This window comes from Microcaecilia unicolor, chromosome 5, assembly GCF_901765095.1.
Source record: "Microcaecilia unicolor chromosome 5, aMicUni1.1, whole genome shotgun sequence".
NCBI classification, from domain to species: domain Eukaryota; kingdom Metazoa; phylum Chordata; class Amphibia; order Gymnophiona; family Siphonopidae; genus Microcaecilia; species Microcaecilia unicolor.
In genome coordinates this window covers 363984126-364001662 of record NC_044035.1, presented here as the reverse complement: position 1 = coordinate 364001662, position 17537 = coordinate 363984126, and the positions used below count along the sequence as shown (strand labels likewise).

Below are 17537 nucleotides of genomic sequence, written 5' to 3'. Positions count from 1 at the left end.
AAATGGCCCAGGGCATTTCTGTGGAAGAAACTGGTCTTGCTTCTGCAGCATAGAGACGGACATATAGTGAAATATAGCAGTTAAAGAATTTTGGTGGGACACTACCACATCCATGGTAGTAGGGTGCAGCTCCATTCTTGCATGTAATGTGCGGCTTCACCTCTGTTTGTTAAGTGTGCCTCTGTCTCGACATTTGGACCTTATCTGCATCTCTACATGGGGTCTGCAGGCCCATCTCTTTGGGTAGAGTGCAGCTTCATCTGTACATATGTGGAGCAGTTTTCATTGTGGGTGTGCAGAGCTCCACCATTTTCTCTTGTAGAAACATGTGTCATCTCTCCATATCCAGCTCAGATTCTTCTATGTGTAGGGAGTGCAGGTATTTTTGCTGTATGGGTCACAGCTCCCTCTCTTTGTGGGGCAGATGCCTCCTTCCTGGGTGATGCGGTTGGTCCTCTTCACTGACGGATGGCAGAGCTCCCTCGTTGGCCATGGTCGCGGCTCCACCTCTTGCAGTGACTATGAGTCGAGCTCTGGATATCGAGTCCACATGCGCTTCTGCATTTTCTTTTTAACTGCAGCGTTCATGGGGCGACGCTGCTCCAACATGACGTGGTGGTTGCATCTCCATCTCTGGGAGAGCTCATTGCCTTTCTAGTGCATTATTTTTGTTGGGGGCACTCTAGGTTTAGCTGCCTCCCTTTTCACTTGGGAGTCTAATGAACTCTTCTGGCTCTCAAATTACATTATGTTGCCCTGTCGGCATTGGTAGTGCGTATTTTTCTCACTCTCTGTAGGGTTCGGATCCATCCCTGTGCTTGGATCTTGGGTTGTTCTCTCTAGGCTATTGCGGGCCTTGGACTGGGTTTTCCTCTCTCACACCAACCCGCTGGGCTTGGGTTTCAGAGCCTTGTGAGTCACTGGTGGGTGGCATACCAGTTGATTTCGAGTCCTTATGGCCCTTGTCTTCTGTTGACTTTTTTGTGGTATTTTTCCTGATTTTGGGATACATAGAGGCATATTTTCAAAGCACTTAGCCTTCTAAAGTTCCATAGAAACCTATAGAACTTTGGAAGGCTAAGTGCTTTGAAAATAGCCATAATAGTAACATAGTAGATGACGGCAGAAAAAGACCTGCATGGTCCATCTAGTCTGCCCAACAAGATAAACTCATATGCTACTTCTTGTGTATACCTTACCTTGATCTATATCTGTCATTTTCAGGTTACAGACTGTTGAAGTCTTGCCCAGCACTAGCCCCGCCTCCCAAACACCAGCCCCGCCTCCCAATCTCGGCTAAGCTTCTGAGGATCCATTCCTTCTGAACAGGATTCCTTTATGTTTATTCCACGCATGCTTGAATTCCGCTACCGTTTTCATCTCCACCACCTCCCGTGGGAGGGCATTCCAAGTATCTACCACTCTCTCCGTGAAAAAATACTTCCTGACATTTTTCTTGAGTCTGCCCCCCTTCAATCTCATATCATGTCCTCTAGTTCTACCACCTTCCCATCTACGGAAAAGGTTCGTTTGCGGATTAATACCTTTCAAATATTTGAACGTCTGTATCATATCACCCCTGTTTTTCCTTTCCTCCAGGGTATACATGTTCAGGTCAGCAAGTCTCTCCTCATACTCTTGTAATGCAAATCCCATACCATTCTCATAGCTTTTCTTTGCACCGCTTCAATTCTTTTTAAATCCTTAGCAAGGTATGGCCTCCAAAACTGAACACAATACTTCAGGTGGGCCTCACCAACGACTTATACAGGGGCATTAAAACCTCTTTTCTTCTGCTGGTCACACCTCTCTCTATACAGCCTAGCAACCTTCTCGCTACGGCCACCGCCTTGTCACACTGTTTCGTCGCCATCAGATCCTCAGATATTATCATCCCAAGATCCCTCTCCCCGTCCGTACCTATCAGACTCTCCCCGCCTAACACATACGTCTCCCGTGGATTTCTACTCGCTAAGTGCATCACTTTGCATTTCTTCGCATTGAATTTTAATTGCCAAACCTTAGACCATTCTTCTAGCTTCCGCAGATCCTTTTTCATGTTTTCCACTCCCTCCCTGGTGTCCACTCAGTTGCAAATCTTAGTATCGTCCGCAAAAAGGCAAACTTTACCTTCTAACCCTTCGGCAATGTCACTCACAAATATATTGAACAGAATCGGCCCCAGCACCGATCCCTGAGGCACTCCACTACTCACCTTCCCCTCCTCCGAGCAAATTCCATTAACCACCCTCTGGTTTCTGTCCGTCAACCAGTTCCTAATCCAGTTAACCACTTCAGGTCCTATCTTCAGCCTGTCTAGTTTATTCAAGAGCCTCCTGTGGGGAAGCTTTGCTGAAATCTAAACTTTTCCTTTGTCTGCATCCTTTTCCAGTTTTTTTTAGGCCTTCGGTGTGATTTGGGAATTCTTATGCCTTGAGAAAAGTTGGCTTTCCCTTCATATAGTCATCCCACCCTATTGGAAAACTGCTTTGCTACATCCCATTCATCTGGACTGGTCTGGTTTGGATTCGAAGGAAGGAAAAATTATGTCATACGTGATAATTTTCTTTCCTTTAGTCCTACCAAGACTGGTCCAGAGCCCCTCCACATCTCATTTCTTAGGTGGTGTGGTTCTTCGGGATAAGAGCATAAGCATTGCCATACTGGAACAAACCAAAGGTCCATCAAGACAAGTATCCTGTTTCCAACAGTGGCCAATCCAGGTCACAAGTACCTGGCAAGATCCCAAAAGAGTAAAACAGATTTTATGATGCTTGTCCTGGAAGTAAGCAGTGGATTTTTCCAAGTTCATCTTAATAATGGCTTATTGTCACGGTTGTGCCTATGTTTTGGGCTCTCCTTCTTCTCGCCACCTGGTGGCCAGACCTGGTGGCCGCAATGAACTGTCTGGTTATTATCACCCGTTCCAGATTTCAGCCCAGTCCGGTCTGGATCTTCCGGGCTGCCAGACTTGTTTTGTTTGAACCTACACAACACCCGTAGTTGCCTGGTGATTGCTGCAGCTGTGAGCCTCAGCTGCTGCTGGGCTTATTAGCCATTTTGAAACCTTTCTGCTTTGCCTTTGCATCATCGCCTTAGGCCCTGGTTTGTTGGTGCTTGTTGCACTTCTGCTTTGTGGGGGTTCTTGCCTGAAATTTCTTGTCTGTTTTCAGTTAGTCTGTGTGTAGTTAGATTAGGTTGTGGTTTGTTTTCTAGTCTTGTCTCTGGGTTAGTTTTGTGTTTAGTCCTTGTCTGCTTGTGTCTTTGTGGCTGCTCTGCAGCTTTCAGTTCTGTGTCTTGTTTATCAGTGTTTTGTTCCCTGTTTTAGTGGCTGCTTGCAGCTTTCAGTCCTGTCCTTTAGCTTATCCTTTCCCTGCCTGCTGTCCCTGTATGTTCCTTTCCCCTCTGACCCTCAGTCCTGGTTCAGCCTAGTGGGGATACAGGTCCTGCCCTGTCCGGTAAGTCCTGCTGGCCACCTGCACCCAGGGGCTCAACTCCTGAGGAACGGTGGTCAAGTGTAGGTGAAGTCTAACTGTTTGTCAGAGTTCTGCCTTGTCTCTGGTGTGGGGTGGTTTCGCCTGCCGCTCCTCGGCAGTGGCCCAAGGGCTCACAAACCTAGTTCCTGCTGTGAAAGTGTGACACTTATGGATTTATCTTTTAGGAAATTATCCAAACATTTTTTAAACCCTTCTAAGCTAACTGCTTTAACACATTTTTCTGGCAATGAATTCTAGAGTTTAATTACACATTTAGTGAAGAAGTATTTTCTCGAGTATTTTTGGAAGGAGTCAACAAGCGATTCATGTCTACCTGTTCTATTCCATTCTGTATTTTATAGACATCTGTCATATCTTCCCTCAGCCGTCTCTTCTCTAAGCTGAAGAGTCCTAGCCTCTTTAACCTTTCCTCATAGGGAAGTAGTCCCTTCCCTTTTATCATTTCCGTCACCCTTCTCTGTACCTTTCCTAATTCCACTATAACGTTTTTTGAGATGAGGTGACCAGAATTGCACAGTATTCGAGGTGCAGTCATACCATGGAGTGATACAAAGGCATTAGAACAGTCTTAATTTTTATTTTCCATTCCTTTTCTAATAATTTCTAACATTCTATTTGCTTTCTTAGTGGCCGCTGTACAGTGAACAGAGGGTTTCAAAGTGTCATCAGTGATGACACCTAGGGGTATGTTTACCAAGTCGCACTAGAGTTTTTAATGCGCATTAATGGTAGATGCACTTTAAATGCTTTAAACGCACTTTAAATGCTAATACTAATGCTAATACTCAACACTATCTCTCCTGCTGTCACCCCTTTCATCTGTCATATCCTCAATCTGTCACTTTCCACTGCGACTGTCCCTGATGCCTTCAAACATGCCGTAGTCACCCCACTCCTCAAAAAACCTTCTCTGGATCCTACCTCTCATTCCATCTATCGCCCCATCTCCCGCCTCCCTTTCTTATCCAAAATACTAGAACGTGCTGTCCACCGTCGCTGCCTTGACTTTCTTTCTTCTCAAGCTATTCTTGATCCACTCCAATCTGGCTTTCATCCCCTTCATTCAACTGAAACAGCACTTGCTAAAGTCTCCAATGATCTATTCCTGGCTAAATCCAAAGGGCTGTACTCTATCCTCATCCTTCTCGATCTTTCTGCTGCTTTTGATACTGTTGATCACAGCCTACTCCTTGGCACGCTGTTCTCACTTGGATTTCAGAACTCTACTCTTTCCTGGTTTTCTTCTTACCTCTCTCAGCTTACTTTTAGTGTATATTCTGGTGGATCCTCCTCTTCTTGTATCCCGCTTTCAGTGGGTGTACCTCAATGATCTGTCCTAGGACCTCTCCTTTTCTCCATCTAAATTTCCTCCCTTGGTGCTCTGATCTCAGCCCACGGTTTTCAATATCACCTTTACACTGATGACTCCCAGATCTACCTCTCCACACCAGAAATCTCGGCAGAAATCCAGGCCAAGATATCTGCCTGCCAGTCTGACATTGCTGCCTGGATGTCTCACTGCCACCTGAAGCTCAGTATGTCCAAAACTGAGCGCCTTATCTTCCCACCTAAACCAACCTCTCCCCTTCCCCCCACTCTCTATTTCTGTCGACAATACGCTCATTCTTCCTGTCTCATCTTCTCGTAACCTTGGGGTCATCTTCGACTCCTTCCTCTCCTTCTCTGCACATATTCAACAGATTGCTAAAACCTTTCGTTTCTTTCTCTATAATATTGCCAAAATTCGCCCTCTCCTTTCTGAGCACGCTACCAGAACCCTCATCCACAATCTCATCACCTCTCGCTTGGACTACTGCAACTTGCTTCTCACAGGTCTTCCACTCAGCCATCTCTCTCCTCTTCAATCTGTTCAAAATTCTGCTGCATAATTAATATTTCGCCAAAGACGCTATGCCCATATCAGCCCTCTTCTGAAATCACTTCACTGGCTCCCTATCCGTTTCCGTATACAGTTCAAACTCCTCTTATTAACCTATAAGTGCATTCACTCTGCAGCCCTTTACTACCTCTCCACCCTCATCTCTCCCTACACTCCTTCCCAGGAACTCTGTTCACTAGGCAAATCTCTCCTAATTGCACCCTTCTCCTCCATCACTAACTCCAGACCCCGTTCCTTTTATCTCGCCACACCTTATGCCTGGAACAGACTTCCTGAGCCATTACGTCAAGCTCCATCCCTGGCCGCCTTCAAATCCGGGCTAAAGGCCTACTTGTTTGATGCTGCTTTTAATTCCTAACTTGTCACCTGCTCGTAACCTTTTTCTTGTCTTCCTCTCTTCAATAGTCCCTTTTCCCTATGTGTCCTATCTGTCTGTCCTACCCTTATCCCTTATTTGTCCTGTCTGTCTGTCTTGATTTAGATTGTAAGCTCTTTTGAGCAGGGACTGTCTTTTCTTCATGTTCTATTGTGAAGTGCTGCGTACGACTGGTAGCGCTATAGAAATGATTTGTAGTAGTAGTAAATGCTAATGCACCCATAGGAATGTATTGGTGTGTTAGTATTTAACATGCCTTAAATTTAAAGGCGCGTTAAAAATGCTAATGCACCTTAGTAAACATACCCCTTAGATCCTTTTCCTAGTCTCTTGCATCACATAGCTGTAGTTTGGGTTCCTCTTTCCCACAAGCATCACTTTGTACTTGCTTACGTTAAATGCCATCTGGTATTTGGATGTCCAGTCTCCCAAGATCCCCAAGGTCTTCTTTCAGTATTTCACAATCCTCTTGCGATTTAACAACTTTGAATAACTGTGTGTCATCAGCAAATTTAATTACCTCACTAGTTATTCCCATTTCTAGATCATTTATAAATATGTTAAAAAGCAGCAGTCCCAGCACAGACCCCTGAGAAACCCATCCTTCTTCATTGAGACTACTGACCATTTAATCCTACTCTCTGTTTTCTGTCTTTTAACCAGTTCTTAATCCACAATAGGACATCACCTCCTATCCTATGATTTTCTAGTTTCTTGAGGAGCATTTCATGATGTACTTTTTCAAATTCCTTTTGAAAATCCAGATACAGCATATGGACCAGCTCACCTTTATCCACATGTTTATTCACCCCTTCAAAGAAATGTAGTAGATTGGTGAGTTAAGATTTCCCTTGATTAAATCCATGCTGGCTTTGTTTCACTAATCCATGGTTATGCATAATTTCATTCTTTATAATAGTCTGTACCATTTTGCTCGGCACTGACGTACTGTGCTGGATTTTAAAGATAAATTACATATTACCAACAATAGCTCTGCAAGTTCATTTTTCAATTCTGTCAGTACTCTGGGATATATACCATCCAGTCCAGGCGATTCGCTACTCTTCAATTTGTCAAATTGCCCCATCTTCTGGGTTTACAGATATTTATTTCAAGCACTGGTATCTCTCCCACATCTTCCTCGATGAAGACCGAAACAAAGAATTCATTTAGTCTCTCCACTATGGCCTTATCTTCCCTGAGTGCCCCTTTTACCCCTCAGTCATCTAGCATAAGAACAAAATAATAGCCATACTGGGTCAGACCAATGGTACATCTAACCCAGTAACCTGTTTCCAACAGAGGCCAATCCAGGTCACAAGTACCTGGCAGAAACCCAAATAGTAGCAACATTCCCTGGTACCAATCCAAGAGCAAGCAGTGGCTTTCCCATGTGTGTCTCAATAGCAGACTATGGACTTTTCCTCCAGGAGCTTGTCTAAACCTTTTTTTAATCCCAGATATGCTAACCGCTGTTACTACATCCTTCAGCAAAGAGTTCCAAAGCTTAGCTATTCTTTGAATAAAAAAATATCCTCCAAGGACAAGCAGGCTGCTTGTTCTCACGATTGGGTGACGTCCACGGCAGCCCCCAGGATCGGAAGATCTTCCTAGCAACAAAAGTTTGCTAGCTCTCGCGTGATCCATGCGCATCGCGCATGCGCGACCGTCTTCCCGCCCGAACGCGAGCGTACTCGCCAGTCTCTCTTTTTCCGCGGTCAGAACGGACGTGTTCGTTCTCTCCCCCAGAGAGGCCCCCGTCACGGTTTTCGTGCCTTTTCGGCCCATCTTTTCCTCGTATGTTCCTGTTTAAAAAAAAAATAAGCTCCGCTACGTTTTAGAAGTTTTCTCCGTAAGTTTCCTTTTTCTTACGTTAGCGGCTTTTTTTGCCGCCCATACGGGGTTTTCCCCTTTTTGGTGCCCCTTTTTCCGGCATCATCGCTTTTGACCATGCTGGCGCTATTTTTCTGCCCATGTCCTCGAAACCTGCCAGCGGCTTCAAGAAGTGCACGCGGTGCAATCGGACGATCTCGCTCAATGATAGGCACTTTTTGTGTCTTCAGTGTCTCGGGGCTGGTCATCGCCCTAACGCCTGTACTTTGTGCCTCCAGCTCAAGAAGAGGACCCAGGCGGCGAGATTAGGTCAGTAGAACATCCTGTTCGGGGCCTCGTCCGGTCTTTTGATGTCGACGGAGCCAGCGGTACTGAGGTCGTCGCCAGGGAGCATCAACGTCCAGAGCGCAGGTGATGGCTGTCCAGAGATCCCACGCTGGTAGCAGTGAGCCATCGAGTGGGTCTCCGCCTGCCTCGAGGGCTCCTGCGGTGCAGGCCCCCTGGGACCGACCACCTTCGGACCTGGCCCCGAGGAGACGTTTGGATTCCATGTCTTCCTCATCGGTACCGGGAGGTTCCGATGCCGTGCTACACACGAAGGCGAAGAAGCACCGTCATCGGTCACCTTCCCGACACGGTACCGAGAGCTCCAGGACACCGAACGACTCGGTACCCGTGAAGCGTCGATGCCGGGAGGACTGCTCGCCCTCCATACAAGAGGTGTCAATGCGCTCTGCCCCGGACAGCCCGGTCCCGCCTCCACGCTCCAGACAGATTCTCAGCTTGTCACCGGTACCAGCCCCACTGCCTTGCTTGACAGCCACTCTGGACGAGCCCCTCAGAGCCATACTTCCAGAGATTCTGGAAGGGCTGCTGCGACCTTCTGCTTCGGTACCGCCGGTGCCTGCGCTGGCGGTACCATCGAGAGATGTGGCAGTTGGTGCGGACTGCGACGCCGGTACCGCTTGCGGCATCAGCGTCTCCTGCCACCCAGGAGGACTCCCTGCCGATGTCGCTGGAAGGAGCTTCGTCGCCGCCGGCACAGGAGTCGTCTTCTCGACACCGCCATAGAGGACCGGGTTCCTCGACGTCAAGATGGGCTCGGCTTCGGACTGAGGTTCATGAACTTTTCTCCGATACCGATGGTGAGGCCTCGTGGGAGGCGTATGAGGACACCAGGTATTTCTCTGACGAGGAGTCTTGTGGTCTTCCTACCGATCCCACTCCTTCACCTGAGAGAAAGCTTTCTCCCCCCGAGAGTCTGTCTTTCTCCTCCTTTGTCTGGGAAATGTCTATGGCCATTCCCTTCCCAGTGGTTACTGAGAACGAGCCCAGGGCTGAGATATTCGAGTTCCTGGACTATCCTTCACCATCTAAGGAATCGTCCACTGTTCCCCTTCATAATGTCTACAAGCAGACATTGATGGCAAACTGGGCGAAACCGATAAGTAACTCCCACATTCCCAAGAAGGTTGAATCCCAGTATCGAGTCCATGGGGATCTGGAGTTGATGAGGACCCAGTTGCCTCATGACTGGAGTTGTGGATTCGGCTCTCAAGAAACCCAAGAGTAGTAGAGATAACGCCTCAGCGCCCCCGGGGCATGAGTCTAAGACTCTGGACTCTTTTGGGAGGAAGGCCTACCATTCTGCTATGCTCGTGTCCAAGGTTCAATCCTACCAGCTCTACACGAGCATCCACATGCGGAACAATGTGCGGCAGTTGGCGGACTTGGTTGATAAGCTCCCGTCGGAGCAGGCCAAGCCTTTTCAGGAGGTGGTCAGGCAGCTGAAGGCGTGTAGGAAATTCCTGTCCAGGGGTGCCTACGATATTTTTGATGTAGCGTCCAGGGCTGCTGCTCAAGGTATAGTGATGCACAGACTCTCAAGGCTGCGTGCCTCTGACCTGGAGAATAGGGTACAGCAGCGGATTGCGGATGCTCCTTGCCGGGGGGATAATATTTTTGGTGAGCGCGTTGAACAGGTGGTAGAACAGCTCCACCAGCGGGACACCGCATTCAACAAGCTCTCCCATCGGACGCCTTCAGCATCTACCTCAACAGGTAGACGTTTTTATGGGGGAAGGAGGAATGCTCCTTACGCTTATAGTAAGCGTAGGTACAATCCACCTGCCCACCAGCCTGCTCAGGCCAAGCCCCAGTGCGCTCGTTCAAGTCAACAGCGTGCGCTTCCTCAGGCCCCTGCAGCTCCCCAGCAAAAGCAAGGGATGGGCTTTTGACTGGCTCCAGACGAGCATAGCCGAGATAAAAGTGTCTGAGCCGGACGATTTGCCAGTCGGAGGGAGATTACAGTTTTTTTCACCAAAGGTAGCCTCTCATAACCTCTGACCAGTGGGTTCTCCAAATAGTCTGGCTAGGATACGTCCTCAATTTGATCACAAAACCTCCAAACTGTCCTCTGGGAGCGCAGTCTTTCAGCTTCCAGCACAAGCATGTACTTGCAGAGGAACTCTCCGCCTTTCTCAGCGCCAATGCGGTCGAGCCCGTGCCACCGGGGCAGGAAGGGCTGCGATTCTATTCCAGGTACTTTCTTGTGGAAAAGAAAACAGGGGGGATGCGTCCCATCCTAGACCTAAGGGCCCTGAACAAATATCTGGTCCGAGAAAAGTTTAGGATGCTTTTCCTGGGCACCCTTCTTCCCATGATTCAGAAAACCGATTGGCTATGCTCTCTGGATTTAAAGGATGCTTATACTCACATCCCGATACTGCCAGCTCACAGACAGTATATTCGATTCCGTCTGGGAACACAGCACTTTCAGTACTGTGTGCTTCCATTTGGTCTCGCCTCTGCACCCAGAGTGTTCACGAAATGCCTGGCGGTAGTGGCGGCGTCTTTAGCAGACTGGGAGTGCATGTGTTCCCTTATCTCAACAGTTGGCTGGTAAAGAAAACCTCGGAGGCAGGAGCTACTACTACTACTATTTAGCATTTCTATAGCGCTACAAAGCATACCATGCAGGTGACTATTCAACTTCTGGAGCCACTAGGGTTTGTGATAAATTATCCAAAATCCCACCTTCTCCCAGTCCAAAGACTAGAATTCATAGGAGCTCTGCTGGACTCCCAGACTAATCATGCCTACCTCCCCGAGGCCAGGACAGACAATCTCCTGTCCTTGGTTTCCTGGGTAAGAGCGTCTCAGCGGATCACAGCTCGGCAGATGTTGAGATTGCTCGGCCACATGGCCTCCACAGTACACGTTACTCCCATGGCCCGTCTTCACATGAGATCAGCTCAATGGACTGTAGCTTCCCAGTGGTTTCAAGCTGCGGGGGATCTGGAAGACGTGATCCAGTTGTCAACAGTTTTTCTCCAATCCCTACATTGGTGAACGATTCGCTCCAATTTGACCTTGGGACGTCCTTTTCAAATTCCTCAGCTGCAAATAGGGCTGACTACGGATGCGCCTCTCCTGGGGTGGGGAGCTCATCTCGATGGGCTTCACACCCAGGGATGTTGGTCCCTCCAGGAGATAGGTTTCCAGATCAACCTCCTAGAGTTACGAGCGGTCTGGAACGCGCTAAAGGCTTTCAGAGATCGGCTCTGCAACCAAATTATCCAAATTCAGACAGACAATCAGGTTACCATGTATTACATCAACAAGCAGGAGGGCACCGGATCTCGCCCCCTGTGTCAGGAAGCCGTCAGGATGTGGCTTTGGGCTCGCCGTCATGGCATGTTTCTTCAAGCCACGTACCTGGCAGGTGTAAACAACAGTCTGGCTGACAGGTTGAGCAGGATAATGCAACCTCACGAGTGGTCTCTCAACTCAAGAGTCATACGCAAGATCTTTCAAGCATGGGGCACCCCCTTGGTAGATCTTTTTGCCACTCAGACCAATCACAAGGTCCCTTAGTTCTGTTCCAGACTTCAGGCCCACGGCAGACTAGCGTCAGATGCCTTTCTCCTACATTGGGGGAAGGGCCTCCTGTATGCATATCCTTCCATACCCTTTGTAGGGAAGACTTTGCTGAAACTCAAGCAAGACCGTGGAACCATGATTCTGATTGCTCCATTTTGGCCGTGACAGATCTGGTTCCCCCTTCTTATGGAGTTGTCCTCCGAAGAACCTTGGAGATTGGAGTGTTTTCTGACCCTCATCACTCAGAACGAGGGGGCGCTTCTGCATCCCAACCTCCAGTCCCTGGCTCTCACAGCCTGGATGTTGAGAGCGTAGACTTTGCCTCCTTGGGTCTTTCGGAGGTGTCTCCCGAGTTTTGCTTGCTTCCAGGAAAGATTCCACGAAGAGGTGTTATGCTTCCAAGTGGAAGAGGTTTGCCGTCTGGTGTGACAGCCGGGCCCAAGATCCTCGTTCTTGTCCTACACAGACCCTGCTTGAGTACCTTCTGCACTTGTCTGAGGTTGGTCTTAAGACCAACTCTGTAAGAGTTCATCTTAGCGCAATTAGTGCTTTCCATTACCGTGTAGAGGGTAAGTCGATCTCAGGACAGCCTTTAGTTGTTCGCTTTATGAGAAGTTTGCTTTTGTCAAAGCCCCCTGTCAAGCCTCCCACAGTGTCATGGGATCTCAATGTCGTTCTAACCCAGCTGATGAAACCTCCTTTTAAGCCACTGAATTCTTGCCATCTGAAGTACTTGACCTGGAAGGTCATTTTCTTGGTGGCAGTCACTTCAGCTCGCAGAGTCAGTGAGCTTCAAGCCTTGGTAGCTCATGCTCCTTATACCAAATTTCATCATAACAGAGTAGTCCTCCGCACTCACCCTAAATTCTTGCCCAAGGTGGTGTCGGAGTTCCATCTGACAACGAACAACAAAGAGTCCAAATCTCCCGCCAAAAACACAAGAAGACAACAAAATAAGCGGAAGATATCCAGAAAGACAAAACTGAAGTCACAGATGTTGAGAAACCAAAATGATTTATTAGGACCCTACACGGTCCGTGTTTCGGCCAAAAAAGGCCTCAGGGGTCTAAAACTTACCAAAATGATTTATTAGGACTCTACATCTGAGCCAGTCAATTGTCTTGCCAACATTCTTTCCCCGTCCTCATACCCGCCCTGCTGAACATCAGTTGCACACGTTGGACTGCAAGAGAGCATTGGCCTTCTATCTGGAGCAGACAAGCCCACACAGACAGTCCGCCCAATTGTTTGTTTCTTTTGACCCCAATAGAAGGGGAGTGGCTGTCGGGAAACGCACCATCTCAAATTGGCTAGCAGATTGCATTTCCTTCACTTATGCCCAAGCTGGGCTGACTCTTGAGGGCCATGTCACGGCTCATAGTGTTCGAGCCATGGCAGCGTCAGTGGCCCACTTGAAGTCAGCCACTATTGAAGAGATTTGCAAGGCTGCGACGTGGTCATCTGTCCACACATTCACATCTCATTACTGCCTACAGCAGGATACCCGACGCGACAGTCGGTTCGGCCAGTCGGTGCTGCAGAATCTGTTTGGGGTTTAGAATCCAACTCCACCCCCCTTGGCCTATTTTTATTCTGTTCCAGGCTGCACTCTCTGTTAGTTGGTTGAATAGTAGGTAAATCTCAGTTATGTCCTTGCCGTTGACCAATATTTGTTGTTTTGAGTGAGCCTGGGGGCTAGGGATACCCCATATGTGAGAACAAGCAGCCTGCTTGTCCTCGGAGAAAGCAAAAGCTACATACCTGTAGAAGGTATTCTCCGAGGACAGCAGGCTGATTGTTCTCACATACCCGCCCACCTCCCCTTTGGAGTTGTGTCTTCCCTGGTCTTTTGCTTTCTACTTGACTGGCGAGCATGCTCGCGTTCGGGCAGGAAGACGGTCGCGCATGCGCGATGCGCATGGATCACGTGAGAGCTAGCAAACGTTTGTTGCTAGGAAGATCTTCCGATTCTGGGGGCTGCCGTGGACGTCACCCAATCGTGAGAACAATCAGCCTGCTGTCCTCGGAGAATACCTTCCACAGGTATGTAGCTTTCGCTTTTCCTCCTGTTAGCTTTAAAAGTGTTTCCATGTAACTTTGAGTGTCCCCTTGTCTTTGTACTTTTTATATAGTAAAAAATCGATTCACTTCTACTCATTCTACACCACTCATGATGTTGTAGACCTCAAGTCATATCTCTCAGCCGTCTCTCTTCCAAGCTGAAGAGCCCTAACCTGTTTAGCCTTTCCTCATACGAGAGGAGTTCCATCTCCTTTAACATTTTAGTCACTCTTCTTTGAACCTTTTATAATTCCACTACATCTTTTTTGAGGTATGGTGACCAGAACTAAATGAAATACTCAAGGTGATGTCGCACCATGGAGCGATACAATGGCATTATGATATAATTGGTCTTATTTACCATCCCTTTCCTAATAATTCCTAGCATCCTGTTTGGGTTTTTTTGGCCACTGCCACACACTGGGACACTCTTTCATTTCCTGTTTCAGTGCTTCCCGTGGCACTCTTCTCCTGACTCAGTGTAATTTCTGCTTGTCAGTTGAGTATTAGCCACACTATGTGCTGTATCTGGTATGGAGTGGCCTTTTAGGGGGGTGCATTGTTGACGTTATTCTCAATGGATGTTATGGACTCTATTGCTTGGCTATATGAAATACTGAACATTCCATGGTTGCACGATACCCTTATTGGGTGGTTTATTTGAACTATTTTTTCTTTGTGTCCATCTGCTGGTAGACAGACACAACCCATTTGTCTAGATTGGTCTGGTAGCACTAAAGGAAAGAAAATTATCAGGTAAGATGTAATTTTCCCTTCCAACTTATACCACTATGAGGTGTATTTTCAAAGCACTTAGACTTACAAAGTTTCATAGTAATCTGTGGAACTTTGTAAGTCTAAGTGCTTTGAAATGAGCCCCTTTGTCTCATGCATATTTTAGAAATCCTGAAAACCTGACTGGTTGTGGGGTCCTCTGGACAGGTTTAGGAAGCTCTGGAATAAGCCATCATGACACATTTTGAAATGTTAATGCCTCAATAAAAAGGTAGAACATGAGAACAGACATACTGGGTCAGACCAGTGGTCCATCTAGCCCAGTATCTTGTTTCCGACAGTGGCCAATTCAGGTCACAAGCTCAAATAGTAGCAACATTCCATGCTATCAATCCCAGGGCAAGCAGTGGCTTTCCCATGTCTGTCTCAATAGCACACTATAGACTTTTCCTCCAGTAACCTGTCCAAACCTTTTTTAAACCCAGATACCCAATCATCTGTCTTTTCCTATAGACACAGAATAGGTAGAAAACATAAATGAATCAGCTCCTTACTAGTCAAGTCCAGCCACCTTTATGTTTAATTCACCCTTTTTTATGAGCTCAAATCAAGGTACAAAAGTAAAGCTTTGCAGTACAGTGGGTGAACCACCTTTGACTAGGAGTTGTTGCAATCTGGCACCAGCACTGATATTTTGTGTTCCATCAACAAATGTCAAAGCCATGCTGGAAGGGATCGGTGATAGTGACCTTATTGTTTACTCTGCTGCTGCTTTTCTCTTGGATGTTTTCTGCAGCAAAAGCGGGGTTCTCATTTAACCTAGCTGAAGACCTATTTTAGCTTTCCTGCAAGGCATTATGTACCTGCAGAAAGAGCCTCCCTTCAAAGAGGTGCATTTCATGGTTAGCGGAGAGCTAGAGCCTTTCCAAATTTTAATCTAATCTCAAGCTTGTATTTGTTTTCTTGTTTTCTTCCAAAGCCTCACTATGGGACAACTGTATGAGAAAGAAAAAGATGAAGATGGCTTTTTGTATGTGGCGTACAGTGGAGAGAACACCTTTGGCTTCTGAGTACTCTTGAAAGCTTGTGTATTTTGTAAATATATTGTCCTATTGGTATACCACATGATCTCTTATTGTATGGATGCAGTTGTAATTGAATTTATTGCATAATATATTAAAAGGTAGTGTTCTGCTAGATATGACAGTTACCTCCCTGATTTATATTTCTGTGGAGTTTCAATTCCATGCCTTGTGTTTCTGATGCTTTCCTTTTATTGAGAGACAGTAGTTTTAAATTGTTGATATTTTGGAGTGATGTATCTGGATGACTAATCAAATGGAAAGGTTCATAACAGTTTATTTTGCATCATGTTTGAAGTGTCAGTTTCCATGTATTAAAGTTGAATTAAATTATTAGAAAAGGCACCACAATTCAGTAGATTGTAATTATTAACAAACTGTTGATTATATTATTCTCAACTATTTTCTGTATCCTAGATCCAATGAAAATAAAATATTGCCAATAAAATGCACTCCTGAAATTCCACATAGCTGTGATTGTTTATTCCATGATTATGGGAAATCACCTCAGCTCACAGACATCTGCAGAGAAATTGGATAGTTATTACCTAGCCAACCATTTGCTGAATGAACATTCAAAGATTTCCCACTGTCAGCAGTGTACAGTGCAGGGAGAAGCAATCTATTTCAGTTATTAAATTTGATATACTCTCCCATCAGTAGTATTAAGGCAGTTTGTTTATTTATTTATTTAATGGCATTTGTATCCCACATTATCCCACCTCTTTGCAGGCTCAACTCTTGACTCTGGTGATATTATTCTTGTAGTTTTGCTTAACCTCTTGGCAGTGTTCGATCTGATTGATCTCTCACTACTGCTTTCTTCTCTCTGGGCTATGGACCTTTCCAGTACTGTTTTAAATTGTTTTTCTTCCTATCTAAAAAGGCCACACTTATTCAGTTTTCACTTCAACATCTACCTCGGTTGAGATTCCCCTTCTTTGTGGAATTCCACAAGGATCCATCTGCTCTCCTTCTTTTCAATATTTTTCTGAGCACATTATCTACATTGATTCAAGACTTTAACATCAAGTTATTTTTCTATGCAGATGACACCGTACTGATTTATTCCACATCTCTACTTTTACCTGATCTGGGCCTGCTGCGATCATTCAGTTGGCTACTAACACACAAACTGGTCCTAACCCCTCATATTGGATCACAGGCTCTTATCCTAAACCTCCTTTCACGCCCACTCTTTTTAAATTTACTATTCCTTGTCATCAAGCAGATGAAGCCATTACGTATGGGTTATGTCCATCAACCAGCAGGGGAGATAGAGAGCACTCAGACTTTCACAGTGCCCTCTTGGCCAGCTAGCTCCACTGCCTCTTCAGTATTCTCTATCTCCCTTAGCAGGGTGGCTGCAGCTTGTTCGAGCTCCAGAAAAATCTGCCGGGAGGTGGTTCCTGGCTTGCCAGTTGTTAACCGGGGTGTTGGAGGCTATAGCAGCTTCACTTTAAAGGCACATAGGTTAGCCCTTTCCCTGCCTTACCCATACCTCTGTGGATGTGGACATATTGCCTTGCTTTCCCTGTCCTTACCCACCAACAGTGGGTGCAGGCATATAGGTTTGCCCTTTCCCTGCCTTTCCCACTCATCTGAGCCTCCGGAGTCTTCAATACCTCTGCAGCTTAAAAGAAAAAAAAAAGTCGCGTCGCGTTTTTAAACGCAGAGACGCTGGAACAGAGGTTTTTGACCTGATTTTCAGCAGGATCATAGTTGTACACTAGATCCTTTGAGGTAAGAGTGTTTTCCAACTCCTCCGGGGTGGGCCCGCGATCGGGGCGATTTTGGCGCGAAACCGCCATTTTGGATTTTACCGCCGTTTTTCGGTGATGGCTGTGGACAATGTAAAGCGCTGTTCCACTTGTGGCAAGCGCAAATCAGCAGCAGGGCTCTGTAAATCGTGCTGTACTGGCGTAGGAGCCGGCCCGAGCATGGCGAGCGATGTTTCTTCCCGCTCTGAGCTGGCAGCGGGCGCCATTTTGCTTACACCGCATGGCGCGGCCTCCGTGGACACGGAGAGACCTGAGCCGGGTGGGGCACCTCGAGATGAGGTTATTTCAGGAGTGGCTAGCACCGGACAGGATTTGGGTGCCCAGGGTGAGATTTTCTCCCCGGATTTTGTACTTTTGCTGCATAAAGCATACATGATGAAAAGAGCCCTT

General features: G+C 46.8%; 1 protein-coding gene across 1 annotated transcript in view; it reads left to right on the top strand.

The window, feature by feature from the left end:
- GABARAPL2 (GABA type A receptor associated protein like 2) overlaps positions 1-15825 on the top strand; it is a 43329-nt gene extending 27504 nt beyond the window's left edge. Inside the window, exon 4 of the mRNA XM_030204686.1 lies at positions 15264-15825. Coding sequence (XP_030060546.1) covers positions 15264-15354 — 91 coding nt within the window. The 3' untranslated portion in view covers positions 15355-15825. The remainder of the gene's footprint in view (positions 1-15263) is intronic.
- Positions 15826-17537: the final 1712 nt, after the last annotated feature.